The sequence below is a fragment of the Microcaecilia unicolor genome, chromosome 4 (assembly GCF_901765095.1).
Source record: "Microcaecilia unicolor chromosome 4, aMicUni1.1, whole genome shotgun sequence".
In the NCBI taxonomy this organism is placed as follows: Eukaryota; Metazoa; Chordata; class Amphibia; order Gymnophiona; family Siphonopidae; genus Microcaecilia; species Microcaecilia unicolor.
This window is the reverse complement of record NC_044034.1, coordinates 138414338-138433157: the sequence shown is the minus strand read 5'-3', so window position 1 is coordinate 138433157 and position 18820 is coordinate 138414338. Positions and strand designations below refer to the sequence as shown.

At 40.9% G+C, this 18820-nt stretch overlaps 1 protein-coding gene across 2 annotated transcripts in view; it reads left to right on the top strand.

Annotated features, from left to right (window-relative positions):
- SPON1 (spondin 1) overlaps positions 1-18820 on the top strand; it is a 170224-nt gene that overhangs the window by 132145 nt on the left and 19259 nt on the right. Inside the window, exons 14-15 of one of the 2 annotated variants that reach the window (XM_030200636.1) lie at positions 1331-1495; positions 10951-11199. In XM_030200636.1, the coding sequence (XP_030056496.1) occupies positions 1331-1495; positions 10951-11199 (414 nt within the window). Of the gene's footprint in view, positions 1-1330; positions 1496-10950; positions 11215-18820 lie in introns of both variants that reach the window. The other variant, XM_030200635.1, reaches the window with a different exon arrangement.

Below are 18820 nucleotides of genomic sequence, written 5' to 3'. Positions count from 1 at the left end.
TCGTGCAGGCAGGGCCTCTCCTGGGCCTGCCTGTATCCCTAGTGGTACAATAGGGTCATTTGGGGCAGGAGCGCAGCCCCTCTCTTAAATGAAGTACCACAAGACATTGCAGCAGCCATTTTAGACCGGCGCCACAAGGGGCAGAACAAGGGGCTGTGCTCCTACCCCCAGTGACCCCACTGAACCACCAGATATACAGTGGAGACGAGGACTGTGTCTCAGTTTAAGAAAGCATGGGACAGGCACGTCGGATCCTTTAGGGAAAGGAGGAGATAGTGGTTGCTGTGGATGGGTAGACTGGCTGGGCTATTTGGTTCTTATCTGCCATCGTGTTTCTATGTTTCTATTCAACTATTTAAATCAGCGCATATAATTTTGCAGATGATATACTCTTAGTACATTACACTGATGACTGTAACATTGACCTCTGTACAACTTTGTCTCAAGGAAGTTTCCATTTGGATTGCATGAAATCATTGCTTGTTAGATTTCTGGTTGTAATCCTCCACCTTCTTTACCGCCCATCCTTTTTAACATTCTTTTACCCACTGTTGATTCTTTTCGTTACCTTGGGTTTACTGTCGATCCCCAATTCATCTTCTTGAAACAGATCTCTGCAGTTTTAAGAGCTGGATTCTTAGCACCGCATAGGCTAAGTTCTGTTAGACACTCTATATACTCCAGTGCTCTTCACGCCCTCTAGCATGAATTCATGGGTTCTAAGCTCAAGTATTGTAATATATGCTGCCCTTGCTCACTCTGAGTTGAAAGAATTACAATCTCTCCAAAATACTGCTGCACTTTTCTTTTGCTGTGCTTGTAGATATCACCATCTTTCCCCTCTCTTTTGCCAAGAGTACAGTTTTAGGATAAGAGTACCCTTCTGTAATAGATACTATGAAAGGTTACTGTTTTTATCAGCACATCCATTGTAGTGTGGTTAATATATAGACCGAACCAAGTCAATATTTTAAAGTATTTATATGGTCAGAACCCAAGGCTAACCGCATAAGTAGTTTGGTTTGAAATTTTCCTCTTGCAAATGGTACATTGTGTGTATAAAAGCTGATAAATGACCAAATTTGTCCATTTAAATATAGGAGGGATAAGAGGAGCTCCAGGGTAGGGCCAAATTTATGCTGAAAATGATGATATTCAACCACTATCAAATTTATGTTGATAATAGTGACTATCCAGATAAATGAACTTGGTGAACAAACTGTATAAAAACAGATAGACCTATTGATAAAGATAAGTGGATAAATCATCCATTATCTTTTTGTAGTAGTAGTTCTAAATATTGACCACAAGATGCTTTCCCTGTCTTCAGATACAATCCCATGCATGCTGTCCCCTTGGTCTGAATGGAGTGACTGCAGTGTAACCTGTGGCAAAGGGATGAGAACCCGGCAAAGAATGTTGAAATCCCCGGCTGAGCTTGGAGACTGCAATGAAGAACTAGAACAAGTAGAAAAGTGTATGCTGCCAGAATGTCGTAAGTGCAAAAGCTTTTCTGAAACCACTTTGTTACCTTGCTTTGAACATCTGTTTAGTTGTGCGTAAGATCACCGTTACAGATCTGAATTGTCTATTACATGAGTATGATCCTTGGAGGCTGCTTCACTCTTGACAGCAAAGTTTAACTGTTCTATTGTTACAGTGGTATAGAGAGTCCACACACTCACAGGTCTTTTCAGTAGAAGGATTACAAGTGTGGAATAAGAACTGTATGAGGGGGTCTATAAAACATTGCCTCTCACCCTTAAGAAAAGTCCCTCTCTAACTAGCCTGGGCCACCTTAAGAGCTCTGATCCCACCCCGGGAGGAAGTGAGCCGGAACAAGCGGAGTCAATACTTGGGAGTTTAAAAGACAGGGCAAAGTTGAGGTTAAGGAGGCCCAGGGAAGGAAGAATTGAAGCCCACGTTTATCCCTTTACTGAAAATGTTTAGCTGCTGTGACCTGGCTGAGGTAAGCCAGCTTTGTTTCTGGTAGAAGCCTTGTTGAGGTCTGGCTGGGGCCAGACGTGAATCTCAGACGACCTGAGAGTTTACAGGCTGTGTTTGGGGCAGGGCAGCCCTACCAGCCACAGACTTCTTGGCCTGCTAGCCAGAGGCCTACTCAAGACTGTTGCTAAACCAGAAAAACTGTTGCATCTGAGGTTCCTGGACTGTGAGGTAACAGGTTCTAGGACTCAAGTGAATAAAACATTTACTGTCACATTTATACACCTTGTCTGGTTGAGTTATTCCCAGGGCCACTCCAATAACCCTTGCCCGGGGGTCTCACAAATGGTACAAAGAGAATGGTTTATTGAAGTTTCATGTTTGTAGATACATGATCATGGTAAAGATTATCGGATTAAGCTCAAAGAAGCGAATAGGGAAATATGGCTAGCGTAAGTGCGGGTGGAAGAAAAAGTGGCTAAAGATGTAAAAAGATGTGACAAGACCTTTTTTTTAGATATATTGGGGAAAGGAGAAAAAATATGAATGGAATTGCAAGATTGAAAGATACTGAGAATAGCTATGTGGAAAGTGATGAGGATAAAGTGAACGTTCTAAACAAATACTTCTCTTCTGTGTTCACTGAAGAAAATCCTGGTGAAAGACTGCGGTCAGTGGCCAAGAGTATATCTGGGAATGGAGTAGATAGTGCTCCGTTTACAGAAAAAAATGTTTACAAACAGCTTGAAAATCTGAACGTGTACAAAGCTATGGGGCCAGATGGGATACACCCCAGGATACTGAGGGAGCTCAGAGAACGCCTGGTGGGACCTCTTAAGGATTTATTTAATAGCTCTTTAGAGATGGGAGAGGTTCTGAGGGATTGGAGATGAGCTGATGTCCCTCTTCACAAAAGTGAAAACAGGGAAGAAGTGGGACACTACAGGACAGTAAGCTTCACATCTGTGGTAGGAAAAATAATGGAATCACTGCTACAGGAAAGGATTGTTGACTTTCTAGAAGACAACAGGTTACAAGATCCTGTCTGTGGGTTTTCTGAATAAAGATGTAATTATCCTATCCTGTCTCAATGCAATATGCACATCTAAGAAATCCACTTCTTGGTCTCCAATGTTCGATGTGAATTTAATGTTAGGATCACTATTATTGAGATCACTTAAGAAATCCTCCAATTCCATTAAGCTACCACTCCAGATTAGTAATATGTCATCTATGAATCAACGCCACAATATGACCTTTGTATAATATCCAGAAGTGTATACATATGTTTTTTCAAACTCGGCCATGTACAAACATTCCACCGTGGGTGCTACTGTAGCACCCATGGCGACTCCTTTTATTTGAAGATAAAATGCATCCTCGAAACAGAGATAATTTCTAAGCAGGACTAGTTCTGCAATGGTGTTCAAAAATTGTTTTTTATCTGCAGAAATCTCTAGTCTATGGCTACACGAATCCAAAATGTGTAGTGCTGCTTGTTGAGGTATGTTAGAGTATAAGGCTTGAATGTCCAGTGTTACCAGGATGCATTTCATGTCTATTTGTTGTTTTACGGTGTCTAAAATCTGCAGTAAATGAGTAGAATCCTTTAAATAACAACACCTTCAGAAATTTAAGAACAAGGCCAATGCCTGGCAGACTTTATGGTCCATGACCTAAAAATGGCAAGGATAAATCACAAACAGGTATATATACCATATGTAATGAGTTTATTTTGTTGGGCAGACTGGATGGACCATACAGTTTTTTATCTGCCAACATCTACTATGTTTCTATGTCCCAGCAAAAGGGAAGGAATTTTCAATCATGGTCTTGAAGCGAATACTCTTCAGAGAAGGAAAACCTAGTTTCAGTGTCCTTAAAAGCCGAAATTTCTATTCGGGGATGATACATCAAGAATCTTACCTAGTCCCTCCGAGTTTAAACCAAATACTGATTTAAAGGTTAAGCAGATTACCTTAAAGTTAATACACTGGTAGATTGCCAGCCAGTGTAAATTTGTCTGGGAGATGACACTCTGTTGCAACAGCCTAGGCCACAAACTAGCCAAACTGTGGTGTTTTGCAGTAGTTGTAAGCAGTTGCAGCTCGCAATTCAAAGGTATAGCGAGTTGCAGTAGTCTAACTGTGGTAGCAAAACTGCTTGGGCCAGAATTTCTAAAGTCCTCTTGTTGGAGATATGATCTTATTGTTCTTAATTGTCTGAGTTTGAAGAAGAATCTTTTACTAAGGGAATTAATTTGCTTATCGCAACAAAGTCCAGAATCGAGGATCACTCCTAGTATCCTTGAATGATTTTTTATTGTTAGTGTTTCTCCTGTGCTCAGCATTACTGATTTTGTTGGGAGACTATTTGTATCACCAAACCAGAGTATTTTTGTTTTTTGCTTCAGGAGGTAATTTGTAGCTTACCCATCAATTACAGAGATGTGGTGTTTGATGGAGTCTAAGGTGTCCTCGAACTTTTCAAATACTGGGCATCGTAGAAAGATAACATCTGCGTATGATAGCATTGAGATTCCACTGGCTGGCATATAATGTCCTAGGAAACACAGATATTAAATAGGGAAGGTGAGAGTGGTGAGTTCTGGGGAACACCGCATCCAGGGCGCCAACTTGGTGATTTTCCATTTTTACCCTTGATGCAGTAAGATCTAATCTTTAGGAATAGATTGAACCAGCACAGTACTTTACCAGCGATACATAGCTGTCTTAGTAGATGAAGTATTGAGTGGTTTGCAGCGTCGAATGCTACTGAAATGTTGACCTTTCCTCAGAAACTGTCTGACTTTGGTGGTTAAGATGAGGAGTAAGGTTTCTGTACTGTGTTGGGGCCTGAAGCCATGTTGTGTCTTGTGTAGAATGTTGAAGGATTGTAGCAAAGATTGGAGCTGTTTATTTACCAGGAATTCTAACAGTTTAGCCATTCATGGTATACTTGCAACTGTATGGTAGTTCTCTATTTTGGATAGATCTGCTCCTAGGGATTTTGGTAAGGGTGTTGGTATTATTTCTGATAGGGAATTAGGGTAGCAGCTTGATTGCAACGTTCTGTTTACGAAGTCGGTCAACCATTTCAGAGTTTTAGGTGGAATGTTGGTTAGTAGATATGATGGGCACACATCCAAGAAGCATGATTTTGTCTTCCTGACTGCAGTAGAATTGATTTCTTCAAAGTTTTCCCATATTCTGTCTGCGAGGATGTCGTTTTTCTGACTATCTGGAATTGTTCCTACCAGATTGGCTAAATTGACTTCAGAAAAGGTGTCTGATTTTATCACTTTTTCTTGGAATTGTGCCAGGTTTTTTTTTTGTTTTTTTTTACTTGGTTGTACTTCCGGAATCGCAAGAATTGGATTTGCGTTTGTAAGGTCTTCAAAGATTTTAAAGAGGGATTTTGAGGGGTTATAAGAGTTTCTTATTTCTTGACTGAAAAAAGTCTTTCACCTCTGCTATTTGGTTCTTGTAGTTTTTGATTTCTCTCCTCCAGACTATATAGAATTTTTTATTTCTAGATTTTCTCCAGGCTTGTTCTAGCTGTCTCATGTGCTCCCCTGTGCCTTCACCCATTCTCTCTCTCTCATGTGCCCCCTGTGCCTTCACCCATTCTCTCTCTCTCATGTTCCCCCCTGTGTCTTCACCCATTCTGTCTCTCTCTCTCATGTGCGCCTCCGTGCCTTCACCCATTCTCTCTCTCTTTCATGTGCCTCCTATGCCTTCACCCATTCTCTCTCTCTCTCTCTCTCATGTGCCCCCTGTGCTTTCACCCACTTTCTCTCTCTCTCTCATGTGCCTCTTGTGCCTTCACCTATTCTCTCTCTACCTCTCTCTCTAATTTGCTGTGCCTCGCCTCTCCTCCTCTCCCGCGGTTCTCACTCGATGACCTCCCCTGCCTGCCCGCACAGTCAGTCTGGCATCTCTCCCTCCCCTCTGGTCCTCCAGGGCTGCTCTCTCCCTTCCCCTCCCAATTTACCTTCTTTTTTTTTTTTTTTTTTAGTAAATCTTTGCCCTGCAGGAGTATTGAAACGCTGCCTCGGCCTATTGCATTGGGACTTTCCTTTTGACCTGTCCCACCCCCTTCTTAAAACAGGAAGCTGCATCAGAAGGGGTGGGACAGGTCAGAGGAAAAGGCCTGGCATAGATCAAGGCAACTTTTTAATACCGCTGTCACTGCAGGGCAAAGATTTACTGAAAAAAAGAGGTAAACTGGATGAGGAGGGAAGAGCGAGCCACCGGCTGTCCTGGAGGGGAGGGAGAGATGCTGGACCAGCCATGTTTGCATGTGTGTGGGTGGACAGGGGAGGGAGGACAGTTAATCATTAATCGCATTACATTTTTTAATTGCAATTAATGATTAACATGTTAATCGTAGCGTTAATTGCAATTAATCTGTAGCCCCATTAATAACTAATGAAGGAATGTTAATATAACTAATATGGTCTTTTTTAGTATTTTATTGTACTGCTTGTTTCTTGTTTTTTTAATGCAAATGTATATCTGTAAAGTGCCCAGAATGGAAACAATGGGTGATTGTAAGTCCAATCAATTAAATGAAATAAAAATAAAAATAAATGTAATGCATAGGGGCTGTGTGAAATAATCTTCCTCAAACAACCTAACACACAAGAAAGGCAGAGGTGAAGAGCCACACAGGCTGAGGTAAAATCAGAGGATTGCAGACCACAATAAAAGTTAAACCTTTATTATGATCAAAAGCCCAATATGGTCATGATTCGAGATGTCTTCATCTGAGGCATAGCTAAAAAATGACAAAAATCAAATAACAGCAATATCATCACATGAAAATAAACAAACATAAATAAGATACCTTCTCTTCTATCAATGCATTGGCTTCCTATCAGCAAACAGTGTATTTTTAAGACGTTAGTGTTAACTTTTAAAGTTTTTCATGATATGGTTCCAAGTTATGTATCTAAGAACTTAAGAATTGCTATACTAGGTCAGACCAATGGTCAATCTAGCCCAGTATCCTGCTTCCTACAGTGGCCAATCCAGGTCACAAGTACCTGGCAGAAATCCAATTAGTAGCAACATTCCATGTTACTAATCCCGGGTCAAGCGGTGGCTTCCCCCATGTTCATCTCAATAACAGACTATGGACTTTTCCTCCAGGAATTTGTCCAAATCTTTTCTTAAACCCATATATGTTAACCGCGGTTACCACATTCTCCAGCATCGAGTTCCAGAGGTTGAAAAAATATTTCCTCCTATTTGTTTTAAAAGTATTTCCATGTAATTTCATTGAGTGTCCCCTGGTCTTTGTACTTTTTGAAAGAGTGAAAAATCAGTTCACTTCTACCCATTCTACACCACTCAGGATTTTATAGACCTCAATCATATCTTCCCTTAGCCATCTCTTTTCCAATCTGAAGAGCCCTAGCCTCTTTAGCCTTTCCTCATATGGGAGGAGTTCCATCCCTTTTATCATTTTGGTCACCCTTCTTTGAACCTTTTATAATTCCGCTATATCTTTTCTGAGATATGATGACCATAATTGAATAAAAAAACAAAAAATTAGCATGATCAGCATGACACTTCCAAGATACTGTGGAGGCGAGTAAGAGATAATAAAACGATATTTACTACTACTACTACTTAACATTTCTAGAGCGCTACTAGGGTTACGCAGCGCTGTACAGTTTAACAAAGAAGGACAGTCCTTGCTCGAAGGAGCTTACAATCTAAAGGACGAAATGTCAAGTTGGGGCAGTCAAGATTTTCTGAATAGTGGTGTAGTGGTTAGGTGCCGAAGGCGACATTGAAGAGGTGGGCTTTGAGCAAGGATTTGAAGATGGGCAGGGAGGGGGCCTGGTGTATGGGCTCAGGGAGTTTATTCCAAGCATGGGGTGAGGCGAGGCAGAAAGGGCGGAGCCTGGAGTTGGCGGTGGTGGAGAAGGGTACTGAGAGGAGGGATTTAAAAACAACACAAAAGACTTGACACGGAGCCGTGTTTTGGCGAAAAACACCTGCTTCAGGAATCTGTTTGTTATGTAAGCCAATAGATGGGGCAGCTTAAGCAAGTAAACCAAATCAAGCCTTTAAAAATTGCAGAAAGACCTTAGGAAACTGGAATCTAAATGGCAGATTAAATCTAATGTGGAGAAATGCAAACTGATGAACATTAGGAAGAATAATCCAGATCATAGTTACCTGATGCTACAAGTAATTGCGGAATTATAAAAGTTTAAAAGAAGGGTGACCAAAATAATAACGGGGATGGAACTCCTCCCATATGAGGAAAGGCTAAAGAGGTTAGTGCTGAACAAAAATGCTGAGGCAGCACTACTGAGATTGACTCTTCACAGTCTCTATTGTCACTTTAAAGCTTATGCTTGGTGCATTCACTAATCACTAGTCTTTTTAAAGGCTTGATTTGGTTTACTCGCTTAAGCTTCCCCATCCATTGGCTTACAGAACAAACAGACTCCTGAAGCAGGTGTTTTTCGCCGAAACACAGCTCCGTGTCGAGTCTTTTGTGTTGTTTTTTTTACATTGTTTTTAAAATAAAGTTTTATTATCTCTTACTCGCCTCCACGGTGATTTGGAAGTTTCGTGTTGTCACGCTACATTTTTGGTTTTTTAATCTTTACCCTCATAGCAGATCTAGTTTCTCCACTTTTGTTGGTTTTTTTATTTGACCATAATTGAATGCAGTACTCAAGATGAGGTCACACCATGGAGCAATATAGAGGCATTATAAGATTCTTCTTATTTTGCATCCCTTTCCTAATAATTCCTAGCATCCTGTTTACATTTTTGGCCACCGTCGCACACTGGGCAAAAGATTTCAGCATATTGTCTACAATGACACCTAGATCTTTTTCTTGAGTGCTGACTCCTAAAGTGGACCCTAGCATCAGGTAACTATGATTTGGATTATTCTTCCCAATGTTCATCACTTTGCATTTGTCCACATTAAATTTCATCAGTCATTTGGATGCTCAGTCTTCCAGTTTCCTAAGGTCTTTCTGCAATTTTTTACAATCCAAATGTGTTTTGACAACTTTAAATAGTTTTATGTCATCTGCAAATTTAACCACCACAACTCATTGTTCCATTTTCCAGATCATTCATAAATATATTAAATAACACTAGTCCCAGTACAGATCCCTGCCGTTACTCCACTATTCACCCTCCTCCATTGAGAAAAATGGCCATTTAACTCTACCTTCTGTTTTCTGTCTAATAACCAATTCCAAATCCACAGAAGGTCATTGCCTCCTATCCTATGATTTTTAATCAGTTGTTACGCTCTCATGGTGAGAGACATTTTTCTTCTGCACCCTGCAAGGTCTTTCCAACTACAATGTGCTCCTTCTCCGGCCTTTTCCTATTCATTGGTTTGATTATGGAATAGGCTGCCTCTTGATGTAATTTGTTTCCGCAAGGCTGTAAAAACCCATTTGCTCTAGTGGAAATTGATAGATTGATTTATTTTGTTAAGTTGGCAAATTGATTTAGTTTATTTTATTTATGTATTGTGTTTTTATTATGAATATAAATTATGTAACACATTCTGGGCATCGTCGATAGGAAGGGCTATAAAATTGAATGAGTAAATAAATATAATACAAACTATACAATATCCTTACCAAAAACACTAAAAGTAAAAATAAAACATATTAACTATATTCTGCTTATTTAATACAAATTACCTACTACACATAAAAAATACATTGTTTATATAATCACTGTTCATAAAATTACAGATAAGTGTAACCCTATGGGTTAAATTTTAAAAGATTACTTGGCTCCTTCTAGATCTGGTGTAGAGATAGTGAGCAGTGCAGTGAAACTGAGTAGTCTGTGTGCATGTGCTGAGTGTTCCGCATGCTGATGGAACTCTCAGGAGAGTGACAAACAGCTCAGGCTGGCAGTTGGGAGAGAGCTCTATTGGTGAGAACATGTTACTAGGGAAAGACTGGAAGAAAGTTGATGCTGGAGATCATCACCTGAAAGAAAAGGCAGCCACCGTTCAAGAGAGCCAGAGAGAGAAAACAAAGAGAGCAGCTAAGTGACTGAAACTATTTTAAAAAGTGCACATAAGAGAAAATAGTAAAGGAAACCTGAAAATAAGTGAGAGATAACTAAAAGAAGGAAAAAAAAGAGTAGAGGAAAACTTACATATGGGATCCTTGGGGGTCTCCAGGGGTCTGAGGGACAGGAGAGGGGAGACTTTGAAGAGTCTGGTGTTTTGTGGAATTGAATGTACTTAAATGATTTATGTAACTAATATTTATACTTATCTGAGGATGCTCTCAATGTTTCTAGAGACTAACTGATTTGTGTTGCTAACCTGTAATTGGAATACATATGTTAAATTTGCAAGTTGATAAAATTTCATTAGCATTTAAATATAATTCACTATTAAAAAAATATTTTCTTTTTATTGTTAAACTCCCTGGTTGGTGTTGAGTCATTTCAGGGAAACACTGTGACATATTTGGTACCATCATTTAATACCTTGCTCTGCCACCAGGGGGTTTACATAAGGAACTAACACATAACTATATGCACCATGGAAACATACACCAAAGTTTCAACTGTAACACCATACCCTTCATCAGTTCAGAGTAACATCACATGTCATATAAGGTAAAATTACTACCCTGTGTTAGTAGCTAGTCATATCCTATGATTATCTATCCCAAATAATCATGGGAGTAGATATTCAAAGCAATTTAAATGGCAAGGAGAGGCTCCTGGCCTTTTAAATCAGTTGGTCAGGGCTAAGTGGGGATATTCAGCAACTCTTAAGCGGACAGTGCCACTGAATATTCTCACTAACTGGCCATCTCCTAACTGGCGAGGTTAGGGGCAGGCCAGGGTGGAGTTTGAGTGAGTGGTGATGTAGCCGGTTACTGGCTAACCGCATAAAGTTAGGACCAAAAAAAGGCTGTCCTTTGCCCTGAATAAATTATTTTGGCAGACATTATTTTCATTTTGCTTTGTCTTCTTTTCCCAGCCATGCAGTGTGAGCTCACAGAGTGGTCCCAATGGTCTGAATGCAATAAGTCATGTGGGAAGGGTCATATGATCAGGACACGAATGATCATGATGGAACCTCAGTTTGGAGGAGCTCCCTGTCCAGAAACTGTGCAGCGTAAAAAATGTCGAATTAGAAAATGCTCAAGAGGTTCAGGTGTAGAAAAGAAGCGTTTTAAAGAGGCACGTGAGAAAAGGAAGAGTGAAGAAGCAAAAGAGGACCCAGATGGTGAGCAGTATCCAGGTATATATGAGTCATGTACTGTCCTCAAGTAAATGATAGGACAAAATGTATTTGTATCCAGATATGTATGTTATTTTACATTTATGAAAACATCATAGAGCAGAAGGTAATTCTGTAACACAGCACCTGGGTAAGAGGGTAAAAGGTACGTACTTTTCTGCACAAGTGGCAGAAAACACACTCACATTTATAGTGTGATCACTAACACTAGCCATGTAGCTGGTGTAAATGCTCCTGCCTACATCAGAGGTGGAACACTTGTAAATTATAAGAGTAGCCATACTGGGTCAGACTAATGGTCCATCTGACCAAGTACCTTGTTTCCTACAGTGGCCAAGCCAGGTCACAAGTTCCTGGCAGAAACCCAAATCGTAGCAACATTCCTTGCTACAAATCCTAGGGCAAGCAGTTGCTTCCCCATGTCTGTCTCAATAGCAGACTATGGACTTTTTCTCCAGGAGTATGTCCAAAGCTTTTTAAAACCCAGATATGCTAACCGCTATTACCACATCCTCTGGCAAAGAGTTCCTGAACTTAACTATTCTTTGAGTGAAAAAAATATTTCCTCCTATTTGTTTTAAAAGTATTTCCATGTAACTTCTTTGTGTTCCTTAGTTTTTGTACTTTTGGAATGAATAAAAACTCAATTTACTTCAACTCATTCTACATCACTCAGGATTTTGTAGACTTCAATCATATCTCCCCTCATCTGTCTCTTTTCCAAGCTGAAGAGCCCTAACCTCTTTAGCTTTTCCTCATACGAGAGGAGTTCCATCCCCTTTATCATTTTGGTTGCTTTTCTTTGAACCTTTTCTAATTCCACTTTTTGAGATATGGTGACCAGAACTGAACGCAATACTCAAGATGCGGTCGCACCATGGAGAGATACAGAGGCATTATAATATTTTTGGTCTTATTCACCATCCCTTTCCTAATGATTCCTAGCATCCTGTTTGCTTTTTTGGCTGCCACTGCACATTGAGCAGAATATTTCAGAGTATTATCTACAATGACACCCAGATCTTTTTCTTGAGTGCTGACCCCCAAGGTGGACTCTAGCATCGGGTAGCTATGATTCGGATTATTATTTTCAATGTGCATCACTTTGCATTTGTCCACATTAAATTTCATGTGCCATTTGGATGCCCACTCTTCCAATTTCCTAAGGTCTTCCTGCAATATTTCACAGTCCACACGTGTTTAAACAACCTTGAATAGTTTTATGTCATCTGCAAATTTAATTGCCTCACTTGTCATTCCGATTTCCATGTCATTTATAAATGTTAAATAGCACCTGTCCCAGTACTGATCCTGCGGAACTCCACTAAACCATTTAATCCTACCCTCAATTTTCTGTCCTATAACCAATTTCTAATCCACATCAGAACCTTGCCTCCTATCCCAAGACTATTTAATTTTCTCAGGAGTCTCTCATGAGGAAATTTATCAAAAGCTTTCTGAAAATCTAGATACACTACATCAACCAACTCACCTTTAGCCACATGTTTATTCATGCCTTCAAAGAAATGAATCAAATTACAATATAAAATAAATAACATAATCTGTAAACAAGAATCATTTTAAATAAATACACTTGTACATGAAACATCTCTGAAACAATTGAGTTTTTAAAAATTTCTAAAACCCCAAATAAGATAGCTGCTGCTTTATAACCAATGGAAGATTATTCCATACAAAACAGCTTGAAAAAGGGTGAAACCCTCTAAAATGTTCTTAACGTATACACCATTAAAAGCAGGAAAACTAATCACATATATGGATAAAACCTGATTTTAGGAGTCAGCAATTACACTATCCAGCTTATAATTGAAAAAGAAAAACGCCTATATTGCGACCCAAATCGGGAGATAGACGTTTATCTCACAAAAACGAATAAAGCGGTATAATCGAAAGCCGAATTTGGACGTTTGCAACTGCACTCCGTTGCGGATGCGGACAAAGTTGATGGGGGCGTGTCAAAGGCGTGGTGAAGGCGGAACTGGGGCGTGGTTATCGGCCAATCAGAGATAGGCGCCTTTCGCCGATAATGGAAAAAAAATATGCGTTTTTAGCGAGAATTTAGGGCACTTTTCCTGGACCCTGTTTTTCCACGAATAGGGCCCCAAAAGTGCCCTAAATGACCAGATGACCACTGGAGGGAGTCGGGGATGACCTCCCCTGACTCCCCCAGTGGTCACTAACCCCCTCCCACCACAAAAATATGCCGTTTCACAACTTTTTATGTTCACCCTCAAATGTCATACCCACCTCCCTGGCAGCAGTATGCAGGTCACTGGAGCAGTTATTAGGGGGTGCAGTGGACGTCAGGCAGGTAGACCCAGGCCCATCCCCCCCCACACCTGTTACACTTGTGCTGGTGAATGGGAGCCCTCCACACCGCCCCCCAAACCCACTGTACCCACATGTAGGTGCCCCCCTTCACCCCTTAGGACTATAGTAATGGTGTAGACTTGTGGGTGGTGGGTTTTGAGGGGGATTTGGGGGGCTCAACACCCAAGGGAAGGGTGCTATGCACCTGGGAGCTCTTTTACCTTTTTTTTTTTTTTTTTGTCAAAGTGCCCCCTAGGGTGCCCGGTTGGTGTCCTGGCATGTGAGGGGGACCAGTGCACTACGACTCCTGGCCCCTCCCACGAACAATTGCCTTGGATTTATTCGTTTTTGAGCTGGGCACTTTCATTTTCCATTATCGCTGAAAAACAAAAACGCCCAGCTCACAAATTGTCGAATAAAACATGGACGTCTATTTTTTCCCAAAATACGGTTCGGTCCGCCCCTTCACGGACCCGTTCTCGGAGATAAACGCCCATGGAGATAGACGTTTTTGTTCGATTATGCCCCTCCACGGGGCTTATTTTCAAAGTACTAAAAGGCCAATATTCAAAGCGATTTAAGCGGGCAGGAACCTCTCCTACCCGCTTAAATAGCTTCCTGCCACCTAACCAGGGCTGTTCAGTAGCACTTAACCAGACAGTGCCACTGAATATCCCCTGAGACCATCCAAACAAAAAGTGGGCAGGTCGGGGGCAGCACTGGGTGCGGCACTGGGGAGGAGCCCCAGGTTATGCGGGTTCTGGCAATATTCAGTGCTGGAACCTGCATAGCTAAGTGCTTCATCTAGGACAGCTCAAGAGCTGTCCTAAATAAGGCCACTTAGATATGCGGGTGCCAGCTCTGAATATTGGGCCGGCACCTGCATAACTTTTTAAAATTTTTTAAAATTTATTTTATGTTTTTTACCCCCCCCCCCTTTAATTATCTTAAGCTGTGTTGATGTTACTGACATTTTAGCATTACTTCCTAGCAATTTTTGTATATCAAAAACGTTTGAGCTAAAATACAGTAAAATAATGTCATTCAAACACAGTAAAATAATGTCATTCAAACAGTACAAATAACAGTATGTCAGAATTTCGCAGTCACTGTGAATGCTCAAAGCGTCCACCCTGAGCTTTAACACAGGCCTTCAGTCACTTTGGGAAGTCGATTACTCCCTGTGGCAGGCTATCCCATATTATCTGCAGCGCTTCTTTGAGTTCAGCGATTGTTTGCGTCTTAGGATGGAGCTTTTGATAGGCCTTCAAAATTGCTCCCCAGACAGAAGTCTACATCATTGTGATGTCATTAACAGTAAGTAGGTACCCTATTTTTTTTCCAAATAATGGTAGTTTTACATGGCAAACATTTTTTGAACACGTAAAAATCACTGGGTGCTCACGCTAAAAAGTCTGTAACTTAATCTTGTTTAAAGAAAATCTGATTCCACTCAGCACATAAACATAGATAGTAACAAGAAATAATGCTGTAAAATTTCACACTGAAATTCCAAATAGTTGCTGAGAAAACAGCAAAAAACTATAGGGATTGCTTTTTTTGTTTGTTTTTTGTTTTCTTTTGTTTAACCATATGTATTGCAAGAGGGAGTGATTTGGTCCGGGCTTGGTTAGAACTAAAATCTGCATATGTATTCCCCATTTCAGAAATAGAATGGATTTCCAGCTACTCCTTAGCACATATAGGTTTGTTAAAAGTGCTAGCTTGGGCCAGCCCTTAACTGGAGGGATGAAAAGGGCCCCTCCCCTTTTTTTTCCTGGTGCTTCTTTCTCCCTACAAATTGAAAATAGATAAGGATCGGGGCCTCTATTGTTAATTAGCTGCTGTTTGTACACGTGTACATTTGAAAAATAATAGGTAAGCACGTATAAGTGAAGGAGTAGCCTATTTATTAGTACAGTGAGAATCAGGAAAGCCTGGTTCAATTCCACTGTAGCTTTTTTTGTAGACTGCTGCTAGAGATTGCAGCAGCAAGGACTGTAAAGGTCAGCCCTGGGGCCCTTCAGAAGTGACCCGATGCTTGTGGGGGAAAGTTCCTGTTGAAGGAAGGGAGGTGGGGGTTGCTTTCTGTGGGGGTACAGGAAGGGGGTCAGTTGGAAGGGGAGGAAGTACATGCTCCAGGGGACGGAGAGGAGACCTGAAAAATCCCCTTATTTGCATAAGTGTCTTATGTGAGTTCCTATCAGTTGGGGCCTGTATAAATGCTGGTGCTCAGCACATGTCCAGTCATATCCAGATATTCAGTGCCAGTGCCTGGATATGGCCTTAAATATCTGGGTCTAATTTAGACAGTGACAGTCAGTACTTAAAAACCACTAACCACCACTGGCTGAATATTGGCTGACAAATCAATAACATTATGTGTGTAAATGTTTAGAATATTAGCATTAATATGCATACATTACATACTTTGCGTGTACATGTGGTATGGTGCCTAAGCACTAATCCACAACTATTGATATTCAAACCATAGCAGTCAGTGTGATTTAAAGAAGACACAATATATGACTACAAAAGTTTTCTTTGGATATTTTATCCTAATGTTTATTTTGGGTCTGTTTTTTCTGTAACAAGTTTTTTCTTGTGATGTAAAATTTTGAAATTATAAATAAAGAATTAAAAAAAAAAAAAAACAAAAACACTGACTACGACAGGCAGGATTAGCCCTAGATGTTCAATGCTATGAAGAACTGCGGAAAGATAGGACTGTGTTTTATGCAGTTATCTTAGCTGGTTAAATGCTAAAAATCAGCACCTAACCAACTAAGTGCCAACTTTGCCCCCAGAATGCCCCCAGAATAGCTAGTTTAGGCATGGGTCCAACCAGGCATTTTTAACGGCACTATGCAGTTAACTGCCCCTGAACATTGGAGACAGCTCTGTGGGTACTTGAGCAATACTGAGCAAACTCCTTAATTGTGTCTATGGAGAAGTAATTCCCATTGGATTTAGCACCTTCAATCATTTTGAAAAGTTGGCTCCTATGATGCTAAATATGCCTGGTTTTCCCTTGAACAGCTGATTTAAATTATTTTGAAAAGAGATCAGCACAGGTGACAGGGTCATGATCCTCCAGTTTGACATGTCATCAGCATTTGACATGGTAGCCCATGGGTTGTTATTAAACTTGCTAGACAACATCGGAACAGGAGACAAGGTTCTCTCCTGGGTTTAATGGTTTCCTGAGCTGCAGATTCTACAAACTGAAGATTCCAGGTTCTCTCTCAGCAGAATGGATTCCAGAATGTAGAGTACCACAAGGTTCCCCCCATCTCGCCATCATTTAACATTCTGATGGCCCCCTTGAGCCATAAACTAGAAGTGAACGGCTTTAAAACATACATGTATGCGGATGATATAACCATAAGCATCCCCTTTGCTCATAACATCTTGACTGCACTAAGAGATATCAAACTGGCACTTGAGCTGATGGAAACCTGGGCCACGACTTTCAAGCTGAAACCCAACAGAGAAAAAATGAAGTTCATGGTGACAACCAGCCCTCACAAACCAATATCAAGCAACATAATTCATATTGATCAAACAGAATACACTTTGACTAACATCAAAGTGCTAAGAATACTGATCGACCAACATCTAACACTAGAACAGCAGGTATCAGCATTAACACCAAAAACATTTAAATTACTATGGAAAATATGATGACTAAAAGCATATTTTTCAAAAACTACTTTCCGCTTTCTAGTCCAAAGCTTTGTTCTGTCTCAGATAGATTACTGCAATGCAGTCTATGCGGGATGCAGAGAATATATACTCAAAAAACTACAACAGCCCGAAACACCTCTGCACGTTTGATCTGCGGAGCATCCAGATACGACTACGCAATGCCACTGCTGCGACATCTACACTGGCTACCAATAAGAGCACGGGTGATCTTCAAAATATGCACCTTCATCTACCAGGTTGTATACAGCACAGCACCAAGCTACATGATGTCACTAGTAGAACTACCACAACCAACCCTCAAGGAGAAGTTGAGAGATTACCTGATCATACACCTTCTCAGCTGTAATGGGGTGGTCTACAAATCAGCCCACACCGCAAACTTCCCATTCAACAAGGCCAGATGGTGGGATACATTGCCCAAGGACACACATCATGATGTCATCTATGACAGTTTTCTCAAAAAACGAAAAACATTTCTGTACAAGAAATTCCTGCTGATAGATATAACTTAGCATCAAGCGACAGACATCTCGAAAAGCCATAACCAGATCATGTTACCACACACCCCTAGATATGCTAACATGTCCATTTCTCTCTCTTGCTCCCTCTTCTCGCACTCTATTCCATACTTGTATAACTGATTAATTTGATGTCAGCCTCCCCATCCTGTATTTGTATATCTGATTAATTTAAAGTAAGCCACACAGGACTGAGTCCTCGACTCGGACATATGTGGGGTAATGAAATCAATGGATTAATGCTGCTATAGATGTGAGTAATAGATGTGAGTAATTTGCAGTTTTAACATGTTTTACTTTCACTATGAATAATTTCACACATTTCTAAAAATAAGTAATCACAGTACTTATGTTTAGGAGGTGGCTAGTGGCAGACTCTAACGCTGAAAATTTCACTTCCACAAGGCAAGCTACATGTAGCCTGCATTTAAATGGTGGGTTTGAGAGCCAACATGAAATTTAATTTTACTGATTCAGACCATGTGTTTTAGGTTTGCAGGCTGGAAAGCTCTTTCTGTTTATAATATTCAAGAGTTTCACTCTGACACATACAGAGGTTATTCCCAAGGATTTGCACTGAACAGATTGGATAACAATCAATTTACATCCTAGTGCAATAATAACCTTACTCATTCTTTTTCCTTCCTTAAGTTTTTCCACTTACCTCACCACCGGGCTCGGGCCATGGCCGCCCCCCACATTCATCACTGCCGCTCCCCCCCCCCAGATCGCAGCCGCAAAATACCTTGGCTGGCGGGGATCCCGAGGCCTCGCCAGCAGAAGATGTCTTCCTCCAGCACTGCTCTTCTGCCGATTGCCTGCCCCTGTGGCTGCTTTTTCTCTCGGGGCATGCTCGGTTTCAAAATCGAGTATGTGTGCCTGAGAGGAAAAGCAGCTGCTCAGCTGGACAGAAGAGCAGCACCAGAATTGCTCCTCCAGGTCCTCCCCAGCCTCCAAGGGAGGCCCAGCTGTGGTGCCGAAGTTTTCTCTCTCCTGCTCCTGTCGGGACGGAATCACTTGTGACTCGGGTCCTGGCAGGAGAGAGAGAG